General features: G+C 44.9%; 2 protein-coding genes across 2 annotated transcripts; both read left to right on the top strand.

Moving 5' to 3' along the window:
- Positions 1-531: 531 nt before the first annotated feature.
- On the top strand, positions 532-13,161 carry SCRT2 (scratch family transcriptional repressor 2). The gene is made up of 2 exons (XM_072642773.1): positions 532-673; positions 12,372-13,161. The coding sequence occupies exons 1-2, from the start codon at positions 532-534 to the stop codon at positions 13,136-13,138; spliced, it is 909 nt and encodes a 302-aa protein (XP_072498874.1). The 3' UTR covers positions 13,139-13,161.
- An 11,456-nt stretch (positions 13,162-24,617) lies between these two features.
- On the top strand, positions 24,618-27,229 carry SRXN1 (sulfiredoxin 1). Its single transcript, XM_072631685.1, has 2 exons — positions 24,618-25,585; positions 25,989-27,229. Exons 1-2 carry the CDS (start codon positions 25,307-25,309, stop codon positions 26,190-26,192), a joined length of 483 nt encoding a protein of 160 aa, XP_072487786.1. The 5' UTR covers positions 24,618-25,306; the 3' UTR covers positions 26,193-27,229.
- Positions 27,230-27,582: the final 353 nt, after the last annotated feature.

Below are 27,582 nucleotides of genomic sequence, written 5' to 3'. Positions count from 1 at the left end.
CTCTTTCTCTCTCGTTCACTCTCCCTCCCTCACTTTCTCTGCTCCTGCCTGTGCTTGCTCCGTGCCTCCCTCCCCAGCTCGCCTGCTCTCTCTGCTCTGCTCCGCTCTTCTCTCCGCCCTGCCTGCCGGAGCAGCCGGTTCATGGGGAATGTGAATGATTGTCCTGAGGGACATTTGATGGATTAGAGAGCTAAACAGTTCCATTGCGAGAGGACCACCTGATCTCCAGCCTGCGTCCCATATAAAGCCGGCAGCCGGACTGCTGAGCTCAGCGAGTGTGCCAGGCAGCGCCGCCTCCCCTCCCCTCCCCTCCCCTCCTCTCCGCCCGGGCCCTCCCTGCCTCGCTGCCTAGGGACCGCATGCGGGTAGTGCAGGGAGCTGTCCAGTGCTGAAGAGCCCGCTCTGTAAGGCAACAGCATCCACTTCTCTTCAGCCTGCAGCCCCTGTACCCCCAAGCTTTCCCCCTCCCCTCTCAAGGCCCCACTGAAGTTCCCCGCCGGGCCGGCTCCGGCTCCGGCTCAGCACAGCACCATGCCCCGTTCCTTCTTGGTGAAGAAGATCAAAGCAGATGCCTTCCAGTGTAGCAGCGTCCCAGCTCCCAGCTACCACCCCCTGGGATCCGCATATGTGCTGCCGGGCTCCAGGGGGGCAGCCGGCTCCGCCGGGGACAGTGGTGAGTGGGGCCTCGGGAAGGGGGAGGGGAAAATGGGGAGGCTTCGAGATGGGGACAAGTCCTAAGGGCTGGAGAAGCGGGAAGGGAAATCTTGGTCTTCCTTTCCACCTAAATCTGGGGAACCTCCTCCCAAGTGAGGATACCCCCCACACTCGCCAACTCCCAGGAGGACCACAGTGGGAGAAGAAGAGCGCTAAGCAGGAAAGAGCAGAGTCAATACAAAGGAAAAAGTCATTTGGGCGTCCGCCCTGGGCCACGCTCTCAGACTTTGAAAGTTACAGCCCTGGACTAGGCTGGGCTGAGGGATAAGGAAAGGGAGAAACCCATGGACCTCTGAGCGTGCATAGATATAGCTGGAAGTATGGAGTCCCTTTCACGTTGGGGGTGCTGGTCCTGGAGGTGACCCAGGACAGAGCCAGGGGGTCAATCTTGGCTCTAGGATCAACCATGGATGTAATTAGTGACCCTGTCCAACCACAGCTCATGTGAGAATAAAGCCTGCTGGTCAGCAGTGACCAGCTGGCTGAAGATTTTGACATCCATCTGCATCTTCTGCAAAGTGGGGACTCTGGGGTGGAGGAAAACCACTGCTCTTCCTTTCCTGGCACTAAGAATTTTCAGCCTAGACTGGAGTAGGTGCAAAACTAGCTCTTCCCCACCCCCTTTACCCTCCTCTGTGAGCTTTTGTTACCCTCAGCCATATGTATCCAGAAGGCAAGATCTTGCCATGAACCCAGTCAGAGGAGGTTTTATTAAAAAGGTTTACCTAGGGAAATTACTACAGATCTCTTAAACAGGCAAGCTTGTGCTAGGAGGGAGGAAGATAACATCCCAAATTGTCTCTCTTTCTTATTCTTGATGTTATTTGCTTCTGACCCATCATCTGGGTCTTCTTAGGGTGAGTTTGTGCAAGAAGATGGGATCTGTTAAGGGTCTGTGAGTGGAGAGATTCAGCTGAAGGGGGTTAAAAGCTGAGACATCTGAAGGAGTGAAAGAAAGCTACTCTTTCCCCAGGGCCCTCTCCAAGAATCAGAAATGACAAAAGGTTTTCCTTTGGTGAGCCCCTACTGGGCAGGTGCACAGGGAGGAGACATCACTTTGGCAGGGAAAGGTCTGGCATCAGCTGGTGATATCGGCTTCCGGGCTCTGTGTGTGTGAGACAGAAGGGGAGAGGGAGAAAGCAAAGAAGAGAAGAAAGAGCTGGGGTACTAGAGGAAGAAAGGAGAGAGGAAAAGCAGGAAGGTGGGGAGAGAGAGCAAAATGCCACCACTGAGTCAAGATGACCTGGTTCCTCCAAGAATCCTAAGTCACTCACCTACATTCCTTCAGTCACTCAGACTAGGTGGGGAAATTCAGCAGGAGATGAACACTATGACCTATCCAAGGTCAAAGAAGTTAGTGGCAAAGACAAGGGTCCCTGTCAATACCCAAAACTGCCCTTCCCCTAAATACACACTTCCCTTTGCTAAGGCCAGTCCTCTTCTGGCCAAGACTCAAATTCTTCTGGGAGGATCCAGGGAAAGAACAGAAACACCTAAGCTGGATAACTGGTGAGAGGGGACAAGGAAGGTTCATCTGCTGACTCTCTTCAGCTTCTGTCCAAACTGATTCAGGAGAAAAGACTGAAGGCGGAGGAAGAGAGGCAGAATTTTGCCAGAGAACATTTTTTCTCTGAAGTAATTTTATTTTCCATCCCCCAGTCCAATTCCCAAGAGAACGGGTAGTTGAAACACCTTCTGTATCTGAATTGCCTCCTCTCTATCCTTACCAAACACTGGAACAGAACAAAGCCCTTTGGCCTGGATCTCCTCCCCCACAACTCCCCTCCCTCTACATTTTTCTCTCCCATGGGGACAGAGAGTAGAGAATCATATAATCATAAAATAATAGACCAGGAAGAGCTCTTAGAACATAGATCAGTGTTAGAGCTAGACATGTCTCTACAGATCATCTAGTTCAATACCCTCATTTTATGGATGGGGAAACTGAGGCCATAAACCATTATGTGTTTTCCCTTTTGTTCATAGTTAAAAGAGATGAATGGAAGAGATCTGAGGCCTGAAAAAAGTAAAAGGTAGTAGGAAGATACCACAAAAATGATCCCAACAGGCAACTGGGAAATTGGATTGTGAGATGGGGTGGGGGGAGGCAGGCAGAATCAGGAGAAGAAAAGGTAGAATCAGAGAGGGTACCAAAAATATCAGAGGTCCCACCTATTCCTTTCTGATTTTGTTTCTCGAAGTAGCAAAAACAAACTCCAGAAAGGATATGAACTCCTTCACCTCCAGAAACTACTGAAGGGCACCATGATTGTACAGGCTAAGGTCAGAGCAAGAAGGAAAAGAGTCTTCAGAGGGAAAGGGCACTTGACCTAAGCCAGGGTTTCCAGAGATCCAAAATTTATTATTGCCTTGGTAGCCAGGGGCCTGTGGAGATTTCACTAGGATGAGAGAGAACTTGGCATTTGCAGAACAGCCACCTTGCTGATAAAACCCAATTCTACCTTATCTATGTGTGTAGCTAGTGTAGACAGAACTATAAGGGCTTCAAGGGGTGACCCTACAGGCCAGCATCACCAAACATTGACATACCTGGGCATAAAGGGGTTGATAAAGCAGGAGACCTATTGGCAATAGGATGCCACCTGTGGGGGGAGGGGTGGCTGATATGGGAAATGATTCTGCCCCTGGGACCTTCAGGGAGGAGGGTGGCATTCAAGAAGACTAGGACTGGTGGGTGGGCGCCTGTTTTCTACGATCTCCCGGAAATAACCTTGCTGAACGTTTGAGGGAAGTGTGAAAAATTGCTGAGCTGAGCGCTTTCTCTCCCAGCGTGTGTGACTGTGCTGTGTAAACAAGGAGAAAGAGAGGAGAAGAGAGGGGAGGAGAGGGGAGGGAAGAAAGGAGGAGGGAGGATAGGAGAGGGAGGGGGGGAGGAGGAGCCCTGGGGCTGCAGACAGTTCCAGTTATTAGAAAGATCCTCTTACAAGGACTGCCTGCATTTTGCAGCCACTCAGCCAGGCTGGGGGGGGGGGGGGGCGGTGCAGGGAGAAGATGGCAGGAGAGCTACAGGAAGGGTCAAAGGGAGAAGGGTAAGGGAAAGGAGAGATGGAGAAGTCCATGTCACGGTGGGAAGGGGGAATGGGCAGAGGAACAAAGACTGAACTAAAGCACCCCCAAAGGGAAAGGAGAGGAGGCTAGGAGCATACTAGGGAAAGGAAGATAAGAGACCCTCAGAGGCTACCCAGATTAATGGGGCCATATCCTAGTCCCCTGATAATAGATGGAGTTGCATTTGGAAATTAAGGGGAAAACCAATTTGTACACAATCATAACAATCTCACATCTGTTTAGGGATTTGGTTTTCAAAGCCTTTTCAAGACCATGATTTCATCTGAGCCCAACACCAGTCCTACAACACTCCCCTTCTCTGAACCTCAGTTTCCCCCATCTATAAAGTGAGGCAGTTGGGTCTGTGGTTTCTGAGACTTCTTCCAGCCCTAATGCATATAGGATACTCACCCCAAACCCCAAGACTTTCTTTCAGGTAGGGCTGGGGAGGATGAGGCAAATATTGAAGTTGGAGATACAAACTTAGACTCAGGTTGAGCAGGGTCTTAAGTCCCTCAGCCCTGAGAAACAAATATCCAGATCCATGTGGAAAGGACCTCTGAGGCTCCCATTCAGTATGACCCTTTCCTACCTCACATTCCCATAATGTTCTTCCTCCTTCTTAAGCTTCCATTCCCCCCTCACACACACACAGACACACAGACAGACAGACACACACACACACACACACACACATACACTTCTGTTCTTTGTCTCATCTATTGTGTATCCCTCTTTCACTGTCCACTAGTCTTTGTCTCACTATACATCTCTTTCTGTCTTCCAAGTCCATCTTTCTCATTCTCTTTCAATCTGTCCCTTTTACTAAATGCTTTTTAATAGAACCCAGAATGTCAGTAAAGAACATTTGAGTTCTACCTCCCCCCTTTTTTTTACTGGGGAAAACACTGAAACCCAAAGCAGTAAAGTAAATCCCCAAAATCACAAAGTGAGTTTGAAATATAGTTTACAACTGAACCCAGGAACTATGATTGCAGAGCCAGTGCTCTTGCCACTAATTTTAATAACAATGGTAACAGAGCTAGCATTTATGAAAGCTTAAGGTTTGCAAAGCTCTTTACATCTATGTCATGTTGCCTCCTGATGATGTTCTTTCCAACTCAGAGTCCAGACTTCTCTCTCTTTCATTCTCTCTCTCTCTTTCTTCTCCCTCTGTCTCCTCCCCCCCCATATACTCCATCTCTTCTCTCTGCCTAGATTAGACACTGATCTGCTCTGTCTTGGAGACTCACAACCAATCCCTCCATCTCTTCCCCCAGTGCCAGGAGGTATGTGTGTGGGGAGTGGGGGGAGTTGATGCTTAGAAGTATAAGTTTTAGCCAAGGCACTCCACAACCATCTGCCCTCTAAGAAATTCAGACCTCCAAGAGTTTATCTGTTTCTTGTTTCCCCAAGAGGCCTCCCACAAGACTGGGAGCCCAGAACCAAAACACTCTACAGTCTTATCCTGACCCCAGCCCAAGAACTCCCACCCTTCCCCAAAAGAACTGTAATTTATAAGTCTCAACTCCTCAAGAAACCAAGCCTGAATGGAGATGATGAAGGATCAATGCTGAAGCAATAATGCATTTCTCTCCCCTCCATGGGATACATTAACAATCCCCCAGTGTCAGAGGAAGTTCTCCAACTCTTGCCCATACTCTTATCTATTTGACCACATTACATCAACAGGCTGAACCCTCTTCGCCTCCTGCTCAGGATGGCGCCACAGATACTGATAGGAAATTATTTTAGTCCAGGGCCTGAGAGCCTGCTAGGTGTCTCTGGATGGAGCATCAGTCACAAGTCACCCTCAGACAATCCCTCTATGGACACAGAAATCTAAGGCACTTTGTCAAAAAAAAAGAAAGAAAAGGGAAGGTTGGATGTGCTCCCACAGTTACACAGTGGACCTACCACTGCAGAGAGTCTGAATTTGATGTTTTCCAGCCCTGCTTCTCCTTTCCTCTCCTCCCTACTATTAACACACACACACACACACACACACACACATACACACACACACACACACACATACACACAGATACACTACTTCCCACCCTAGTTACTCTCAATACTGAACTAGGAGTCAAGCCACCTAAATTCTAGTCCAGACTTGATAACTCAATGCATGACTAGGACAAGATATTTCTCTCTAGGTCTGAATTTGCCTTCTACTAAATAAGACAGTTGAACTAATTTCTAAAGTTCCTTCCAACCCCAACAACCTTTCATATTGCTCTATTGTCAAACTATTGAAAATGTTTCCTGCTAATTCAACACAACTGGACAAATTCCTCCAAGACTCAAGATGAAGGAAGGGGGAAGAGAAGAAAAGAGAGGGGAAGAGAGAGGAGAAGATGAAAAGAAGAAAGAAAGAGAAAGAGGAGAGGGAGAGAATTACAGAGAGACAGGAGGGATGGGAAGGACACTGGATTCAGAAGACCTAAGCCTAAATCCTGGTTCTGAAGTAACTAAAGTTCAACAAGCCACTTCCCCCCTGAGCCTGCTTCCTCCTCTGTTCAATGAGATTAATAGATAGCACTTGCACTTCCTACTTCACAGGGCTGCTGTGAAGAAAGTACTATGTAAACCATAGTGCTACTAAAATGTGAGTTACTAATAGCATAAAGGTGGGAGCAGGTGAGGGTGAAGGGAGTTAACCGAAGGTCCATCATAGACACTTATTTCCCTTCCCATCTTTCCTCCTCACCGGATTACTATCTCCAGGGTCTTGGTCTGATCAAATCAGTCACAGGTTCACTGGATGCAGAATTGGAAGGGACTTCAGAGATCATCTGAGTCTCATTTCTACAGAGGAAACTGAGGCTCAGAGGTTAAGTGATTTGCCCAGTCACAGTCACTAAGCAGCAAAGTCAAGATTTTTTAGCCAGGTCCTCTGACTACAAATCCAGTACTTTTTCCACACTACCCTGCTGCCTGGAAAGAACCATAAATACATTTCTATTTTTCATGGTTCCATGTCAGAGACAGCAAAGGTTTTGGAGTCAGAAGACTTGGGTTCAAATTCCAGCCCTGATAATTGCTACCTATGTCACCTGTGGAAAACTATTTAATGTTTTCCGGGTTTTAGTTTTCTCATCTATAAAATGAATCAATTAAACTAGATAACTTTTTTAAAAAATCATACTAGATGAACTTTTGCAACTCTTCAAATCAGAACAGATTTTAAATAAATTATAAAATGGTAAAAAAAAATCAAACTGAACATTGTATAATTATCACAATTAAGTTTGTTCTTGAAGAAGAAGTAAGAAAATAGGGAAAGACGGATATGGAATATTGCATGTACTGTTAAACCCAACAGATGAGTCGGTTCATTTTGCTGAAATGATTTCTTTCTTTTCTTCTCTTCCTTTTTATTATTTTTCGTTATAAGATAGTTCAATGAGTAGGGAAGGCAGGGAGAGACACATTGACAAAAAAGGTGAGGTAAAAAAAAATCTAATTAAAAATAAAAATTTAATTAAAAAATTTATTATTAAACATATTTACATTTTCATAATGAAATAATAGATTTCCTGACCTATAATTTCCCTTTTAGCTTCAATCTCACTATTCTAGGGGACTATCTCCTCATTCTGCTTCCATGTCATCCAGCCCAGGTGGTCTCCAATTTCCTCTCCAGATTCATGATTATTCCTGCCATGACAGGCAACCCTTTTGAGAATGTGGCCCCAAACGTGGGTGGTATTTTTGGGCAAATGCCTGGGAGCTACTCAAATAAATAATGATAAGAGGAGAAAAAACGCCAAGCCCTGTGCCCAGGGCTGGGCACGCAGGCTTGGAGTAGGCTATTTTTATCTCCAGTTGCTGCTGACAGACCCAGCCTTCTGCTCAGTTGGCTAGAGACAATTTGAGGCTCGAGGCCCCAGCATAGCCAGCCAAAGTGCTCTAAATATACTCACGCAACAGTCACTGCCTGCCTCTGGACAGGGCCAAGGGGCTCATCAAAAAGGGCTAGTCTTCTCCCTAGCACTTCCCCAGGGTTCTTTACACTGAGATTTATGTTGCTTTTGACACAGCCTTGAGTTTCCTAAATTTCCCCCAAACATAGAAGAAGCTAAGACAGAGTCATTATGGTGTCAATGAAAGCACACTGAACTGGGAGTCAGAAGCCCTGAGTTCAAATTCCAGGACAAATATTGGTCTATTTTATAACTTTGGGCAGGTTACTGTCTTTTTCTAGGCCCTAGTTTTTACCTCTGCAAAATGAAAGGATTGCTCCTGAGAGCCTGTTCAGCTCCTTTAGTGCAAGGAAAACAGCCATGACTTGAAGTCAAGGGCCTGGGGGTTCCCTGTTATTCAAGTGATGAGCTGTATTATCTTAGGCAAGTCATTTATGTTTTCTAAGCCTGAGTTTCCAATTCTATAAAATAGAATAATTTTTGCATTCCCTAAGACTTTGTGAGAAAAGTGCTCTGTAACCTGTACAGTACAATTCAAAAAGGATCTTGTACCAGAGGCTTGCAAAGGTCATGGGGAGGAATGGCATTTGAAACCTCTACCAGTTCGGTCATAAGACATCCTGCTGGTGCCCAGCATTTCACAGGGGCTCCGTGAAAGTCTGCTGACTGACAGATAAGGGTGTGAAACTATAAGGATGGTCCCTGGGATAGAAGCCTCAGGTATGTTCTGGGGGGAGAGCACAACACACTAGTGGTCCAGTACACGCAATGATGCATTTTGTCCAGTGAATCTCAGCAGTCTCAGCTCTGTCTACCATGCCAAGACTTGAGTTTGCAGAGGTCTTCAGGAAGAGCCAAGGAAGCAGAAGGAGGCAATCTAATTCCACCCTGCCCAACCTAAACATTTTTGCTATGATCCTAGAATAGTTGGGGGGGTGGGAGGGAAGATGTAAGAACAGAGGATGGAGGGAACAGGTCATAGATTTATGATATTAGATTAAATAAAATGGAAGCCATGGAGGTGAGGAGGAAGGATGCAGGAAAGCTATGAGATCCAATCAGAGACTTAAAAAAAAAAACCAGAACTAGGCAGCCATCCCCAGGAGGCAAGGAATAGGGTTGTACAAAGAACTAATAGAAGCAGCAGCTTAGAATATACTGACACCCCTAACCCCAAGACCAGTGTTCCTACCAAAAACACTCCTGACAGGCCCCTGAGTAGTTTTCCCTCCTCAGTCTTATTTTTGTCTGAGGTTCATGATTCCAAGGAAGCCAGAAGGCTGCAGTACCCACAGGCCACCATAAGAGGGCGATGGAGAGAAAGGTCCTTTAACTTGAAAGAGTTGGACCAGAGGAAGGTGAGACTAGGACTTTAGAGGCAAGACTGGGGACCACTTTATGCGGAATAGTTAGAAGAGTCAACTTGAGAGGTTGTACAGTATCATACAGTAGTTCCCAATCTTTGCAAGTATTTAGATCCTTTTCTACATCCCCAGATTTCTTGTACCTCATGATTGTAGTGGTAGGAATGACATTGAGAAAAATGAAAATCTATAAATTCTGTAATACTTTTAAATGAATTTGTATTTTATGAATCACAACTGCATCTATATGCATTTGAAAAGTAGTAATATACATACATGGAATATATTACTCGGTCTATAGAAGATATGTTTAGTCATTCAGTCTTCTGTCTGCATCAGGCACCTATAGGCTAGAGACACTGGTGGAGTCTAAGAGCACCAGACTTAGAGTGAGAAGACCTGGTTTTCAAAGCCATTTCTGATACTCTGACTGTGAGATGACAAATCATTTCCTCTCTCTGCCCTTCAGTTTCTTCCTCTGTAAAACGGAGCTAATAAGACGTGTTCCTTTTGTTACAGGCTATTGTGAAGAAAGTACTTTGCAAACCTTAAAGCAATACAATCCAAACCAGTAAAAATTTACTAAGCATTATGGAAACAGGAGCCAGATATGTTAACCCCTAGGATATATTCCTACCCCCCACTTGCTCTCATCCCAACTCAAGGGAGATTCCTTTATAGATTTGCACAATGCAGCTAAAACAAAGAACCCTAAGGTAGGAGAAGATCTAGATTCTAATCCCAGCATTGCATTCACTCATGACTCTGGACAAGTCACTAACCCTTTCCATGCCTGTTTTCTCCTCTGTAAAAAAGAAGATCTTAACCTAGATATCTGATCTTGGAAGTCCATTTCACCCCATGATTCTAAAAGCTACTGTCTGACCTCAGGCAAGTAACTTTGGGTTTCTGAAACTCAATAAAATGAGGATAACAATGTCAGCTTCCCTCAAAGGGATGATATAAGGATTGAATGGCATTAAGAGCACAGCAAGTGTTATCCAAGTGCGACTGGGCATTATTACCTATTAATACAATTTCACTTCTTTAATCAGTGAGGTCCATAGGAGCAGAAGGAACCCAAATCAATATACATTTTATATTCCTCCTACCTCCAAAAAAGAATGTAAGTACCTTAAGGGAAAGGATTGTTTTTCCTTTTGCCATTGTATGCTAGAACAGTAGATACTTAATACCTGTTGAATTGATTGATATTAGGATGAAGGTAAAGGGATTTCCAAGATGACAGTAAACTCCCAAAAGCCCCAAGTCAGAGGTCACTTCCCCAGGAGAAACTGAGGCACAAAGAGAATAAGTGACATCCCCAAAGTCACAAAGCAAAGAAACAGCATAAGCAGAAATAGCTCTCAGAAAGGATCCTGGAGGCTTCACTGGAGAGATATGTTTCCTTTTGGGCTTCAATGCAGGCCTGCCTAGAGAAAGGGATGAATAAAATGAACTCTAAGGGAGCATTACCCAGCCCTCAGGGGTCTATGAGGCTCCACTCAAGGTGGTAGATGGAGACCCAAGACCCAGGTGTCCTGGCTCCCAGCCCTGCTGCTGTCCCCAGCTGCCCCCCTCCCTCTGCTGATTCATTCTGGTGCTAATCACTCCATTCATTCCCACATCCCCTCAGCATTTCTGTTCTGAACTGCCAACAGCTGCCTGCCTTTGCACTGCGTAGAGATTTCCTCCTTTTTCATCCTTATCCTTCACTTAATGGTCTGGCCTCACTCCCTCAGAGAAAGGGGGGAGGAAGAGCCTGCTCAAGGGGGCCTCTCCAAGGGGGAGGAAACAGAAGGGGTCGGAGCCCTTACACTCTGGATTCTTGGAAACTGAGAAGCTGAGTCCAAGAGGAATACCTCATTCTGATCTCCTCGGGAGGTGGTGGTGCTGTTTTAAGTGGAAAACTCAGGTCCCAGGAGCAGGAAAAGATGTGAAGCTGATGGTCTAGGAAGGTCCAAACTCAGGACCACTTGAGCTTGTGACCATCCACCTAGGAATATAAACTCTTGAGGGCAGGCTATGGATTTCTCTTCATTCTGTATGACCCCACAGAAGCCCCTATTACTACTCACCTAACAAGGATTCAGAATACCTAAGCTAGAAGGGACCATAGAACATATCAAGTTAGAACTATAAGGATTGAGAGTCAGTGTGCATCTAGGGGACCCAGCACTGGCATTGGAGTCAGAGGACTGGGGTTTGAATACTTTACCTATTACATGTGACCTTGGAGAAATTTTTTAACCTCACATAGTCATTTTCTTCATCCATATAAAAGAGGGAGTTGGAATCTCCAAGGTCTTACCCACTTTGAAATCCTATTGAACTTACAACATAGATTGTTAGAGATGGAACCTTAAAACACAGAGTGCGTAAAGCTTATGGAGAGTACTTGGAATTTAGAGGTCATAGAGTTTTCTACTGCTCCTTTAAATTTGTTTTTTAATTTTGATATATTTTGATCTTACATCCTCCTCATTTCTTAATATATCCCACTCCCCTCCAGTATCCAAACAGCCATCTACTTCTAACAAAAATGAAAAAGAGAGAAAAACAGGCAGTTCAGTAAACCAACCAAAGCAACAACCAATTCTAACAATACATATAATTGCCCATATCCATAGTCCTCTCTCTTCCACAAAGAAGTAGGGGACAGTAATTGTATTTTTTATCCCTTCTCTGGAGCTAACTTTAATCCTTACAACTACATGGAATAAATTACACACTCAGTTTCAGATTTTGGATTCTTTTCATTTACATTATTGTAAAGACAGGATATATTGTTTTACTGCTTCTGTGCTCTTCACTCTGCATCAGTTCAAATGTTCTCATGCTTCTCCAAACTCTTCATATTATCTTATGGAGCAAGAATATTCCATTACAATGAATGTACCATAGTTTGTTTAGCAATTCACGAAGTTTTATTGTTCAGTCCGATCCAATTCTTTCTGACTCCATTTAAGGTTTTCTTAGCAAGGATATTGAAGTGGTTTATCTTTTCCTTCTTCAGTTCATTTTATAGATGAACGAGACATACAGGGTGAAGTGGCAGTCAATTGGTGTCTGAGGCCAGATTTGAACTCAGGAAGATGAGTCTTCCTGACTTTAGGCCAAGGACTCTAACCATTGAGTCACCTAAGCTGCCCAAATAAACCTAGAGAGCAGTAATAAAGAAATGACTGGCCCAAAGATCTTGGTGGGAATTATTCTGGGAGGATTTCCCCCGGAGTTGAAGGTCTGGTAGCGCCTGGCTAACCCTTCCTTGTGTGTGTGTACCGTCCCCACCCAGGCTATGCTCCACACTGCCTTCCGCCCCCCAGCTATGACAGCGAAAAGAAACCGGGGCTGGAACTGGCGCCGTCGGAGGCTGCGTACCCACCAGCTACTGAGGAGTACAGCGACCCCGAGAGCCCGCAGTCGAGCCTGTCTGCGCGCTACTTCCGAGGGGAGGCAGCGGTGACGGACAGCTACTCCATGGATGCCTTCTTCATCTCAGACGGGCGCTCCCGGAGGCGTGGGGCTGGGGATGCCCGGGGGGCGGGGGGCGGGAGCGGGCCTGGGGGAACTGGGGGTGGAAGTGGGGGGCACCGACACTCGTGCGGTGAGTGCGGCAAGACGTACGCCACGTCGTCCAACCTGAGCCGTCACAAGCAGACGCACCGCAGCCTGGACAGCAAGCTGGCGCGAAAGTGTCCGACGTGCGGCAAGGCCTACGTATCCATGCCGGCTCTGGCCATGCACGTGCTCACGCACAACTTGCGCCACAAATGCGGTGTCTGCGGCAAGGCTTTCTCCCGGCCCTGGCTCCTGCAGGGCCACATGCGCTCGCACACGGGCGAGAAGCCCTTCGGCTGCTCGCACTGCGGCAAAGCGTTCGCCGACCGCTCTAACCTGAGAGCGCACATGCAAACGCACTCGGCCTTCAAGCACTACAAGTGCCGCCAGTGCGAGAAGACCTTTGCGCTTAAGTCCTACCTCAACAAGCACTGCGAAGCCGCCTGCTTCAAAGGCGCTGAGCATGCTTGCACCGCCTCCACCGCCGCTCTGGACCACTAATTCAGCCCCGCCCTCTCCGGCCAGGCCCCACCCCATCTCCTCCCCTAATGCCCTTTCTTAGCCCATCCCGGGCGGCTCCAGTTCATTTCAAACTCCACCCTTTCTGCATACCTGTTTCCAACCTCTTCCCATTATAAACCCGACCCGGTCTCCTCACCCCGTTCCATGCTTGTTCAACCTAAGCTCCGCCCCTTAGCATAAATTACATCCCTTTCCCCATCCAACGCCTGACCCACACTCTCCCTCTCCTCCTCCTCCCTTTACAATCCAGGGACTGCCTAGTGTAAGGACCGCATGTCTTCTTCCCTAGGCTCACTTACACCCAAACCGAACCTCTGAAGCTCCCATGAGCCCCAGCCCTTTCCAGGATTACACACTTCCTTTCCTGACCAGGCCCCCACTTGCCCCTCCCAGCCGTTCTCCCTCACCTGGCCCGACATCACTTTCCATCTCCTCTTCCGCCTTCTTACTGCCATCCCCAACGTCCCCCCGGTGGCTTCAGGAGGTGAACCTCAGAGCAGAATGGGCCCCTGGAGCTAGGTCTCAGGACGCTGCTGCTCTGCCCTGCTGCCCGCCACCCGCTCAGGGAAAGGGCAGGTTCCCTTCCCCGGTTATGGGTCCTCTTTCCCCACATTCCTCTCCCCTGCTCCGTCTTCCTCCCTCTCTGAGCACTTCCCCACCCAGAGAGTTATTTATTTATTTGTATTTATCTATTTATTATTTGTTCCCTCCGGAAGGGGAGTATCCCTCTGTTGGGAAGGTGAAGCTCTCCAGCTGGACTGGGGGGACTGGCAAGGCTTCTGAGGTGAGGCCCCGACTGAAAGGGCTGAAAGATCTGACTAGAGGTGGAAGGAAGGCGTTCCTCTGTACGCCAGACCCGGAGATATGGGATGAATGGAGAAAGGGGTCATGGAGGGAAGATGATCTACAGTACAACCTCAACGTCTGTCCTAGAAAAGGTCCGCGGACGCGCGCGCGCACACACGCACGCACTCACCCACACACACACACTCACAGACAACCTTCTGGTCTGTGGGGGATTGGCAGGCTCCAAGACTCTCTCCCCACACTCCCGGACCCAATTCATGCCTTGCTCGGAGAGCGCCAGGCAGAGGAAGGGAAAGACTAAAGGGGTTCATGGGGCAGGTCCCCACTACAACTCCAAGAAGCCCACCAGGATTGCCCTGCCGATGAAAAGTCCTAACTCATATTTGTTCTTTATGCTGTTCCTGGAGAGAAGTGGAGCCTCCAGAGGGTCAAGGTGAGGTGGGGCAATCCCGGGGGTCAAGGGAAGAGGCCACAGCTTCCCCAACCTCACACCCATCTCACCTACAGCTCGCACACCTTTGAAATGAAAGGCAGGAGGCCGCCTTCCAAGTCTATGCAACTTTCCCAGCAGAGGGGGGCCCAAGACCCCCACAAGGGCCAGCCCCCAGCCAGGACCTCACATCTTGCCTCCTACCTCCCCTGATGGCGGCGCAGAATGGCCGGTACTCCCTTTCTAGAGCCACCGTGCCGACACCCTTTGCATGCCTGCAGAGGTATCACAAGCACACGGCCCCGCCCAGGGCCCTCTTCCCCCTCTCCTGCAGGGCACACGCCTCCCTAGCGCATGGGCCCCAGTCCCTGCTTTAAGCACACGTCTCTGTCCCGCATATTCCCCCCGCAACAGCTTCACACCCAGATAGAAGGAACGGGGTTCCTCACTCATTTCTTCCCCTCATCGGGACAAGGGGTGGTCTTCCTAAATGGAAGGGTTCAGCTCTCAAATATTGGGGGGAGGGTGAAGAGTGGGAGTAAACCGAGAGAGTCATTGAAAACGTTTTCTCTCCGACGTTACAGCAGAAAGCACTGGAAAGAGCCCCGGACAGGGAATCAGCAGACCTGGGTTCTAGTCACTGCTCTCAGCTGTGTGACCTTAGGCAAGTCACATAACCTCTCTGGGTCTCAGTTTCCTCATCTGTAAAATGAAGGGGTTGGACTAGACAGCCTTCACTATCCCTTCCAGCTCTGACGTTCTATGGTTCTAGACCCTTCCCTGTGAGCAGAGATTGGGGTGCGGGGCGGGGGTGGGGTGGGGTGGGAGGAAGGTATTGTAGATTCGATTCCCAATGTGTGTTTATATTGTAAATAGAAACTTCCAACAGCAATAATTTTCCATGCATGTTCGGCTTTTTGGCCAGATTTTGTACAAGCGCCTAGCGCTCCCCACTCCCCGCCCGACCCTTCCCTGCGCGGGCCCTCACTTCAAGGCTCCTCTCGCCCTGCCCCCGCCAGCAGTATTACTTGTAATGCAATTCAGGGATAATAAAGAAACTTCAGCCACTTAGTTCGACCCTAGTGTGCTTTCTCAGGGGCCCCGGGAGGAATGGGCATGAGGAACGACCTACACCTCCCACCCACTCCCCAAGCCCTTCTTCTTCTTCTTAGTGGTCAAAAACGAGATCACTGGATAAACACAAAAAAAATCCTTCTAGCTGGGGGTAGGCATCCTCGGGGCCAGCTGGACAGCTCCCCCATGTTCTCACCTCAGACAAATCAAATTCTCCTCTGATCTTCAGTTTCATCTATCAGAGTTAGCCTAGACCTGACATATCCTCTAAGATCCATCCAACCCTGACAGTTTGTGGTTGTAGAAAAAGGTCCTCCCATCTCCAGGATAATCAAATGTAATTCCTGAAGGGTTTACTCCCAGAGTGGCCCACATCTAGGGATCCTTAAAGATCCGGGGAGACAGATCACTGTTGAGTTTTCCGAGGTTTCTACCATTAAAAAAAATAGACAAAACAGGACACTAAAAAAAAGAGAAATAAAATGTGAATTTTGAAAATTAAAAATGTTGTTTTTACTCTTTTCCCTGTGCAAATGCACTAGTAATTGAGGGGGGAAATCTAACTTCTATACAGTAGCTTACACTTAATAGGAAGTTTAGTGGGAGTGGGAGGAAATACATGCTCTTTCTCAAGAGTTTGATGTTGGTGCTAAATTTGGGGCTCTCTGAGCCTGAGGCAGAAACCTAATGGTCCCTCTACATGAAGGGGGCAAGAAGCCCCTGCCCTCATATTGCCCTAGTCCCCTCTCTAAGTTCTGAGTGATAGACACCCAGGGCTCATTCTCTCTTTCCACAAAGGGAGAAGGTTCAAGCAGAGATGAGTCAGTCTTACTAAGCTTCTCCAGGAGACTACACTTTGTACCCTGTATGGTAAGGCATACAGAAAAGAATATGAAACTCTGTCCCTGCTTTTAGGAAGTCCACAGTTTAAAAAAAGGCCATCATTAGAAACCAATATCATATATCATAACAGCAAATTATAGTAGTAGCTATCATTTTTACAGCATTTCAAGGTTGCAGAAAGGGTTTATGCACAATTCTTTTGATTCTTACAACAGCCCTATTTTCAGTAGATACTTGGGATCTTATTATTCCCCTTTGGTAGATGAGGAAACTGAGGCTCAGAGAGATAGATTAAGTGACTTGTCCATGGTCACATAGCTAGGAAGTTTCAAAGATTCCAACCCAGGTCTCTCCTGACTCTCAGTCCCTGGAACTCCTATTATGTCACGGTGTCTTGGCCCTGAGTCCTAATCCTACTTCTAATCCTGTGTCATCTTGGACAAAGGATCATAGGATCATAGATTAGAACTGAAGGAGAACTTATATGCCATCTGACTTAATTCCATAATTTCATAGACAAGAAAACAAAGGACTAGAGAAGCAAATGACTTACCAAGGTCACACAGGGAGTAAGTCAGTACCAGAGCCAGGATTCCAGCTCAGGTACAAAACTCCCAATCCAGTTCCCTTTCCACAGCACCACAGCTGCGTCACTTACTTTCTCCTTCTGTAAAATGAGGGGTTTGTGGATATGGGGAGGGTATTCTAAGGAAACATGAAAAACAAAGATTTGGGAGTGAGAATAGGCAAAGCTAATCTGAAGAATGTAATAAACTAGTCTGGTTAAAGTGAAGGATTTGTGAAAGAAGGGAAGAGGGAGATTAGGCTGAAAATGTAGGCTAGTCAGACTGGAAAGGACTGGGTCTATATAGCTTGTGAAATTCCTTCTACTGCTAAAATTCAGTGATTTTTATGATGTTGGAAGCCACTTTTTTTTCAGCAGAGGAAGTGATTTAAGGAAAGTGTTATTCTAGGATGATTAATTGAGCCACAATATGATGAATGGTTGGAAAGATAGAGACCAGAGGCAGGAAAACTGAGGAGGTTATTGCAAAAATACAGGTAAGAGATGACAAGGTTCTTGAAATTGTGTGTTGGCTATAGGAATGGAAAATTTCTAATCACTTTCCTGTGTTTCAGCTGACTCATTATAATTAGGCAGGGTCTAGTAGAAGCAGCATGGCCAGATCAAGCAGGTTTGGTTCAACCATCTTCACATCTTTTCAGAGTAGTTGCTACTTGTTGAAGATGCAAAATTTGAGTACAGCTGGATATATTTCTTTTAAATTTCTGGAGGTTTTGGAGCCAATTGATTAAAAAGGCATCAACATTTAATTGAGTACCTAGTACATATAAGGTACCATGCCAAGTGCTGTGACTTTACAGGGAAATAAAAGCAATCACTACTTTTATCTAAAGAGTACCAAAAGAGTTTACTGGGTTGCTAGGGCAACAAGACTAGTCCAACTAAAGAGGTCATTAAGACCATAAGGCATCCATCAGAATTTGACCTCCTTGAAGACAAAGACTAGAGTTTGACTTTTGTCTTTGTATAATTGATGTCTGGCACATATATCAGGCACTTAATAAATGCTTGGTGGCTAATTGGATGCAAAATAGGATACCTGCTGTTACGTGTGAATGAATCAAAGTTGTAGTAATTTAGATGAGAAAAAGATCATCAGCTATGGGTCAGACTCTAAAATTCTAACTCTAAAATTCTGTGATCCTGTGAATAGATGACTTTCAAGGTTCCTTCCAGGTTGGCATTCTAATTTGTATAATATAGGCAATAAATGCAATAGTAAAGAGAGAAAATGCTGGCTAAGGTGGGGTATGAGGGATGGGTAGAATCTGGAGGTATTAGACTTGATTATGAGCAGTAGATTCTGAGATACTGTTCAATTTTAACATAAAGAAGGAAGGTTAAGTTTGGCAAATACAGGGGGAGGAGGTTAACTCTCCCAACCTCTCACAGACTTATGGAAGCAAATTCCTCAGTCTAGTCCATCACATTTATTATGCAGATAAAGAAATTAATAAGACCTAGAAAAGTTAAATGGTTTAAGTTAGACAGAAGGAACTGGAACCCAGGTCCCCAGACTCTCATGCCAGGGCTCTAACTTCTGCTTCTCTCTCCCTTGTCCACAGCTGCTGAGTAATGCAGCAGAACTGGTGAATGCCTAGTTCTGCTACTTGTTACCTATGTTATTCAAGTCAATGCCCCTCTCTGGATCTCAGTTTCTTCCTCTATAAAATGAAGAGGTTAAATTGGACAATCTCTAAAGTCTCTTCCAACACTATCCCATTGTCTCCAGGAGTATGAAAGGCTAAGAGCGTTCTATGCCTAAACCTGGATGACCAAACCATCTTTTCACCACTCAGGTAATGTTCCCAACTCAGGTTCATGTCAACTGCAGGGCTACCTGGGTAGAAGCAATGAGTATTGCCACCTTAGGTGACAGGGCAGAAGCACCTGGATCCCCTCACCTTCTGCCTATCCCCAACTCCTCTCATTCAGAGCACACAGCTTCTAGAGTCCACCTGAGGAAGCTCTATCTCTTCTCTTTCCTTCCATGCCACTGACATCCTGATGCTCACTCCCATCTGCCAAAATCTGATTCCTTCTGCTGCAAGTGAGACCCACCCTGAGAAAGAGCAGGCACTAGTACATTCCCAAACATCAGTGGGTAATCTAGAAGTCTCCTGGATTCAATCACTGACAATTCTCCCACTCTTGCCCTTGCAGACATGCTTCTTACAGTCTGACTCCTAAAATTCTCCATCTGTATCACAGGCTCAAAAATACAATATGATCCATAACTCCTGCATCTTTGGGCTTGCCCACCTAGACATTTGTTCCTCCATGCTTACATTAAGCCACCAGTGGCCAGCTCTTGCTTAGAAGCAGATATAGCTGTGGCTGCTGCCGAATTATTGCAGATCAGGTCATTTCCCTTCTGTAGGAACAGAAAGAGGACTACACAGACCTGTCTCTGAGTCACAGCGAGCAGCTTGACCAACCACCCCACTTCCCTGCTCTCCTTTGCCTTAGATGAGGTAAAACCAGGCTAGGGCATATGCCTAACACTTTATAGTAGGAGATCCAGCAGACCCAGGCATGAACTTCTCATTCAGCTAGGTGATATAGTGGATAGAGCACTTGACCTGGAGTCATCACTTAACAACCTCTTCAGTTTTCTCATCTATAAAATGGGGGTAATAGCCCCTACCTCTTTGGGTTGCTAGGAGGATCAAAAGAGATAAGTTCTTATTATAATTATAAAGTGCTTGACATGAAGTAAGCTATATAAATATTAACTATTATTATTCATCCAGTCCCTCATTGAGACACTCAACTACTATTTATTAAGCATCTGCTACGTGCACTAAAACCCTTGACTGTATGGATCACAACTAAACGTGGCAAGTCCTCAAACAGAAGGGAGTATCAGATCATCTTACTTGTCTCCTAAGGAACCTACATGTGGAACAAGAAGAAACAGTTAGAACTGAACATGGAACAACTGATTGGTTTAAGACTGGGAAAGGAGTATGACAAGGATGTATATTATCACCTTATTTATTTAACTTGTATGTAGAGTAAATCATGTGAAATGCCAGATGGAAAGAATCAAAACCTGGAATTAAAGTTGCCAGGAAAAATATCAGCAATCTCAGATATGCAAATGATACCATTCTGATGGCAGAAAGTGAAGAGGAATTATTTTCTTTTTTTCCCATTTTCTTTTTTCCTTAACAGCATTTTATTTTTTTAATCATATATAAAAATAGTTTTTAACATTCACTTTTGTAAAATTTTCAGCTCCAAATTTTTCTCCCTCCCTCTTCTCCCCCTCCCCAAGACAGCAAGTAACCTGATATATGTTATACATGTACAGTCATAATAAACATATTTCCACATCAGTCATGTTGTAAAAGAAGAATTGGAATAAAAGAAAAAACCACAATAAATCAACAAAAATGTGAAAATAGTATGCTCTGATTTGCATTCAGATTCCATAGTTCTTTCTCTGGATGTGGTTAGCATTTTCCATCACAAATCTTTTGGAACTGTCTTGGATCTTTGTATTGTTAAGAGCTAAGTCTTTTATAGTTAATCATTGCATGATGTTGTTGCTGCTGTGTGCAATGCTCTCATGGTTCTGCTAACTTTACTCAGAATCAGTTCATGCATGTCTTTCTAGATTTTTCTGAAATCCACTTGCTCATCACTTCTTACAGTACAATAATACTGCATTACATTCATATACCACAACTTGTTCAGCTATTCCCCAACTGATGGGTATCCCCTTAATTTTCAACTCTTTGCCACCACAAAAAAGAGTTGCTATAAATATTTTTGTACATGTGGATCCTTTTCCCATTTTTGTGATCTCTTTGGGATACAAACCTAATAATGTTCTGGATCAAAGGGTATGCACAGTTTTATAGCCCTTTGGGCATAGTTCCAAATTGCTCTTCAGAATGGTTGGATCAGTTCACAACTCCACCAACAATGGCTTAGTGTTCCAATTTTCTCACATCTTTTTCAACACTTTTTATCAAATTAACCAATCTGATAGGTGTGAGGTGGTAACTCAGAGTTGTTTTAATTTGCATTTCTCTAATCAATTATTTAGAGCATTTTTCATATAATTATAGATAGCTTTAATTTCTTCCTCTGAAAACTGCTTGTTCATAGCCTTTGACCATTTATCAATTGGTAAATGACTTGTATTCTTATAAATTTGACTCAGTTCTCTACATATTTGAGAAATGAGGCCTTTACCAGAAACACTGATTGTAAAAATTGTTTCCCAGCTTTCTGCTTTCCTTCTAATCTTAGTTGCAGTGGTTTTGTTAGTGCAAAAACTTTTAAATTTAATGTCATCAAAATTATCCATTTTGCATTTCACAATGTTCTTTATCTCTTATTTAGTTATAAATTCTTCCCTTCTCCATAGATCTGACAGGTAAACTAGTCCTTGTTTTCCTAATTTGCTTATGGTATCATCCCTTATGTCTAAATCATGTATACATTTTGATCTTTTTTTGGTATAGGGTATGAGATGTTGATCTATGCCTAGTTTATGCCATATTATTTTCCAGTTTTCCCAGCAGCTTTTGTCAAATAGAGAGTTCTTATCCCAAAAGCTGGAGTATTTGGAGTTTATCAAACAGTAGATTACTATAGTTACTGACTGCTATGTCTTGCGTACCCAACCTATTGCTGCTTTACAATATAGTTTTAAATCTGGTATGGCTAGGTTATCTCCCTTTGCATTTTTGGAAGAAATAATCTCTTGATGAGGGTAAAAGAGGAGAGTAAAAGCTGGCTTGAAGCTTAACATGAAAAAAAACCCTAATATCATGGCAACTGATCTCATCACTTTCTGGCAAACAGAGGGAGAAGAAATGGAAATAGTGTCAGATTTTATATTTTTGGACTCAAAGATCACTGCAGGTAGTGAAATTAAAAGACACTTGCTCCCTGGAAGGAAAAATATGGCAAATCTCTGGACAGCATACTAAAAAGCAGAGATATCACCTTGTCAACAAAGGTCTGTAGAGTCAAAGTTATGATTTTTCCAGTAGCAATGTATTGCTGTGAGAGTTGTACTATAAGGAAAGCTGAGCATCATAGAATAGACACTTTCAAATTGTGGTGCTAAATAAGACTTTTGAGAATTCCTTGGATAACAAGGAGATCAAATCAGTCAACACCTGAAGAAATTAATTGAGACTACTTATTGGAAGGACACATAGTAAAGCTGAGCTTAAATACTTTAGCCACATAATGAAAAGACAGGCCTCATTAGAAGAGAACGGTGGGTGGGAAAGATTGAAGGCAAAAGGAGAAGGGCATGGCAGAGGATGAGGTAGATGAACAGTGTCATGGAAGCAACAAAAATGAGCTTGAAGAGACTTCAGGAGATAGGGGAGGATAGAAGGGCTTGGTGTGCTATGGTGCACAGGGTCACAAAGATTTGGACATGACTGACTGAATGAACAGCAGCAACCATAAATGTGCAAGCACTGTGCTCAGTGCTGGTGTTACAAAGAAAGGCCAAAAAACAACAAAAGAAACTGTTCTTGTTCTCAGTTGGGGAAAAAGAGAGACATGGGCTAATTTAGGGATTGTCCCAAAGAGAAGACACTAAGCATCACCTTATGAGAGGTGGGCTATTAGCTGAGACTTGAAAGAAGTCAGAACTCCCCACTTCCTGTTCTGCCCTTCCCCATCATTTGACATCCTTCTACTTCTCATAGCAGTGGCAGAAATTTAAAGTCCAGAAAAATCACCCTCCTCCCTCTCCAGTTCAATTTTCTTTATATCCTTAGACCTGCTTCCTTTTGTGAGTTTCTCATTCCTGGGTATGAAGGTAACTACATTTACAGTGGGATACTATTGCAAACCTTTTACTAGTCCACTCAAATTCCAATTTATTCCAATCCATTCCATTCCCCTCTGGTTTATTTAATGAACTGTTGCCCCTCCATAGAGACAACTAGGTGGCTCTGTGGATAGAGTGCTGGACCTGTAGTCAAGAAGACCTGAGTTCAAATCTTGCCTCAGATACTCACTAGCTGTGTGATCGGACAAGTCACTTAACCTCTGTTTGCCTTAACCTACTGGAGAAGGAAACGGCAAACCATTCCAGCATCTTTTACAAGAAAACCCTATACAGGGTCACAAAGAGTAGGACATGATTAAACAAGAACCCCCCTCCATAATCTACTCTTCCTCTTATCACCACCATTTCCCCCAAACCCTCAGAGGAGGGTTCAGGCTCTGAGCAAGAGATTGGTCCACTTTTCAGAAAAATTGTCCAAAACCTCATAGAAAGAGCCCAACTCTGAAAAAACTTATTAACAATTGAGTATCTCCAGTTTCCCATAGGCTTCATGTCCATTCTACTTCCTAAATAGAACAAGCAGATTGTCATGACATGTTTCAGCACTATAGGACAGTCTTAAGTTTAAGTTCTAGAACAGAGTTTACAAGTTAAGTATACACACAAATGCCTAAATAATAACACAGCCTACTGGCAGTTTTCCATATGACTAGGCAATATCTTTTTTTCCCTTCAATCATGTCTGACTCTCCATATCCCCATTTGGGATTTCTTGGCAGAAATGCTGGAGTAGTTAGTCATTTCCTTCTCCAGGTCACTTTACAGAAGAGGAAACTGAGGCAAACGTGGCTAGTATCTGAGGCTGGATATGAATACAAGATGAGAAGACTCCAGGCCCAGCATTCTATTCACTGCACCACCTAGCTGCCCCACTAGGCAAGATTACAGCACAGATAATCCAAAGCAGGCAAACCCTCAGAAAGTATTTGGCTTTAGGACTGTCATTTTGATGGCTCTTTCATCTCATCGATATGGACACTCCCTCCAATAGGGTAAATCACAACTCACCCATGTCTACATTTCCTGTGTCCTGGCGGACAATTCCTAGACTCTGTCACAGGAGGTACCTGTCCCAATGGAGTATAGGAAAGTTGCTAATGAGCAGTCTCTAGCTAAGTGACCCAAGTAGCTTTTTTTTCACTAATATTTCTCTAATTTTAATGAATCTGATTGGGATTCATTATGATATGCAAGCACAACCCCATGCTCAAGACCAGGGATTCTGGAATTTAAATACAAATCTGCATTTCTTACATTTATATCTGTATGTTCATACACATAGAATGTATACATATACACATTAGACTTCATTTCAAATTTGTCTTCAGACACTAGCCTTGTGACCTTGGGCAAATTACTCTGCTTCAATTATCTCATCTGTAAAATGGGGAGTTATTATTTTTTTTAGCTGCTCACCTCCCAGGATTGTTGTAAGGACCAAATTAGATTAATAATTGTAAAGTGCTTAGCACATTGTAAGCTGTATATGATATAAATTTTGTTGTCATTATTATACACCCATGACAGCAAATTTGTCTCACTAAATTCTCATAGTTTAGTGCTAGGGCATAAGATTAGGAGTAGATATATGTGTTATAGTTCAGGCCCTGCTTCTGCCTGTAATTTTCTGGATAAATCCTTTCTCCTCTGTAGACCTTATTTCCCTCAGCTGTACATGGAAGATGTCGGGCTAGATAGTCCGTAAATTGTCGTCCACCTTTGACTTTTGAGTTCTGATGACTGTTCCAATTCTTTCCCCTTAATGTGGGCTTTAAAAATGAGTCTGACCACAGGCTTCCCCAGGTGAGGAAACAAGACCTGAAGATCGGTAGTGATGTAAGCCAAAAGCAATAAAGGAAGGGTGTGTGTGGAATTGGGCATTGTCACTGCCCACAGTAAAGGCCTTTATCCACGCACAAGATCTTAGGAGACCGCACCTCTGATCCCTCCCCTGCCCACTCCCAAGGTCTGGGATATGTTACAATAAGATCATAGATGTAGAGCTGATATAGAATTTAAACATCCAACCCAGTTCCCTCATTATACAGACAAGGAAATTGAAGCCCGGACAGATCAAGTGCCTTATCCACGGTCATAAGGGCTGTTAACACGCAACTCCAAACCAATTCTCTCTCCACTGAACCAAGTTACGTTCCCAGGAAGTCACCAAGCAAGCGGAGGTAAGACGAGGTGGTGGCCTGTTTTGCTGATTCATCCTTGGACTGCAATGTTCAGCAGCTACTTCCTCCAGTGGAGAAGGGTTGTTCTGGGGAAAGCGGTGCGGCCTGGGTGCTGAGTCACTGCCTGGCGCTCCCTTCCAGCTGCGTACTCATATACAGACTTAGACTCAGCTCAGACGCTTCTACAGCGCCCGATACCCAGGAAGGTGGAGCGAAGTGGGAGGAGTGGGTAGTGTTGAGAAACCCAAGCTCGAAAAGTTTCCCTTTGGAACAGCATCGGAAAAGAAAGTCCAGCAGAAAGAGTAAATTCTAAGGCTGTTTACCAGAGGAACCCAGAGTGGACAGCGCTTCTGGGGCTCGGGTGCCAGAACTTCTCGCCTGCACTCCCCTCTAGATGCTGAATGGTACGCTCCGAGCCGGAGTTAAAGTCTGGGTGCAGGGCAAGCCTCTGAGAGTGGCTGGCACGATGGGTTTGCGAGCCGGCGGCAGCCACGGACGAGCGGGCCCAGAGGTCGGGGCAGAGGGGCAGGATCGGGCCTCTGAATCGCAGGACCGCAGCATACATTCTAGCAACATCGCTACGGTGCACAATGTTCCCCTGAGCGTCCTCATCCGGCCGCTGCCATCAGTGCTGGACCCGGACAAGGTGAAGAGCCTCGTGGACACCATCCAGGTAAGATTTCTCCGGGGAGGACAAGGGGAGGACCTGGGAGTAAAGAGAGCCATAGGCAGGGGGCACAGAGATCTAGGTACTCTTCCCCACTCTGCCATTTTCAGTGTCATCTTGGGCAAGTCACTACCTTTCTTCAGGCCCCCTTGTTCTCTCTATAAAACCAGAGAGGTTAGACTAGATAACCTTTGAGTGCATTCTAGTACTCTGTGTTCTATATATTCTATACTAGAATTCTAGTATTCTATGTTCTGTGTTTTAGACTGTTTTCTAACTCCGACATTCTATCTTATAAATTCTGTTTTCCAAGGTTCCCTCCAGGTGTTCAGGTCCCATGACTGTCATTTTCTCCATCTATGTCCTTTTCTCTCTCTCTCTCTCTCTCCCTGACTTTTCCCCTCCCTAGGAGGACCCAGACCGGGTGCCGCCTATTGATGTCCTGTGGATCAAAGGAGCCCAAGGAGGGAACTACTTCTACTCCTTTGGGGGATGCCACAGATATGCAGCCTACCGGGAGCTGAACAAGGAAACAATCCCTGCCAAGCTGGTCCGGTCTACCATATCTGACCTTCGTGTATACCTGGGTTCTTCCACTCCAGACCTGCAGTAGATCCTTGGCCCTTGGGACTCACTGGAAATGCCTCTTCATTTGACCATTGAAGAGGTCAGGAGAAGCCAAGTAACCCTGGTCCTTACCAGGGTCATGCAGTGTACAAAAAATGTGGACTTCTGACCTAGAACAGGTCCCTTGAGAGACAGTATGACTGACTTGTTTAGTATTCCTTTAAGGCTGAAGAAGAGGGATAGGGAATCATTCCCTGTGATTTATTTAATAGCTTTAGATTCCCATGTCTTGGACCTAAAGACTATCGACCTGGGGTTTAAGGACAGAAGGGAGCACCCTGTCCCACCCTACAATGGGGCATGAGGTGGTTGTAATGGAAAGAGGAGTGAACTTGGAATTAGAACCTCCCTTGTTCAGATTCCAGCTTTGACACTACCTGTGTGAACAGGTACAGTTTCCTCCTTTATAACATGAGGTAGTTAGACTAAAGTCACCTCTAAAGTCTTCCCACTCTAGAACCTATCCATCTGAGATGATGTGGTAAGGGAACAGAATGGAGGGCTCTTTCCGGAGGGGAGAGGTGAAAGAAGTGATGAGGAACTGATTGTCCCTCCCCCAACTTCCTGGGTGGATCAGGCTAAGGGAACCATGTGTAACTCTCACTGTCTCCTCATGGGAAGCAGGAATCCTTGCTACCTTTTCTTTTTGAGGAAGAAGATTCATACACACAACAACAAATAAAAGCTCCATTGAATATGGATTTAGTGAAAAGTACTTGAAGAATGGTGGGACTGTGGGCAAGTCACTTCTCTTCTGTGTCTCTGTTTTCTCATCTGTAAATTGTGGTAAGAATCTGTGTACTAACCTACCTCTCAGGGTTGTGAGAAAAATTATATTTAAATTTCGAAGTGCTAAAGAGATGGAAGATGTGGTACTCTAATTCTCAATGGGGTTAAGATGAAAAGTCTGAGGACCAGCTGCTTTCTGCTATTAGTCTTTTATATTTTTTGTTTCTCAGACTTTTGCAGGTGGATAAAAAGACTAATTTTTGTAATTTAATAAATGTATTATATATAAATACATTTCCTGTAGAATCACTGAAAATATCTTTGGGTTAGCTCCAGTAGCAGAATACACACACACACACACACACGCATGCATGCATATGTGTATCTATGTATAGACACACATATGTGTATGTATATATACATATATGCATACACACATATACATATATAATCATTGTTATTGTTAAGTTTCAGAACAGTTGTTGATATGTATTGATTGAGGAAGTTCCTGTTCTGGATTTCCCCAACACCAATGAAATCACAGGTGTGATCCATATTGTTATTTTGTGGTGGTGATGAGAAGGATGGAATGGTGGTTTAGTGAAGGAAGATACCAAGAGCAGATGTGGTGACTTGCTGTGAACTCC

Source organism: Notamacropus eugenii, chromosome 1 (assembly GCF_028372415.1).
Source record: "Notamacropus eugenii isolate mMacEug1 chromosome 1, mMacEug1.pri_v2, whole genome shotgun sequence".
NCBI lineage: Eukaryota > Metazoa > Chordata > Mammalia > Diprotodontia > Macropodidae > Notamacropus > Notamacropus eugenii.
The sequence above is the reverse complement of the archived record's forward strand: the minus strand, read 5'-3'. Positions and strand labels throughout refer to the sequence as shown.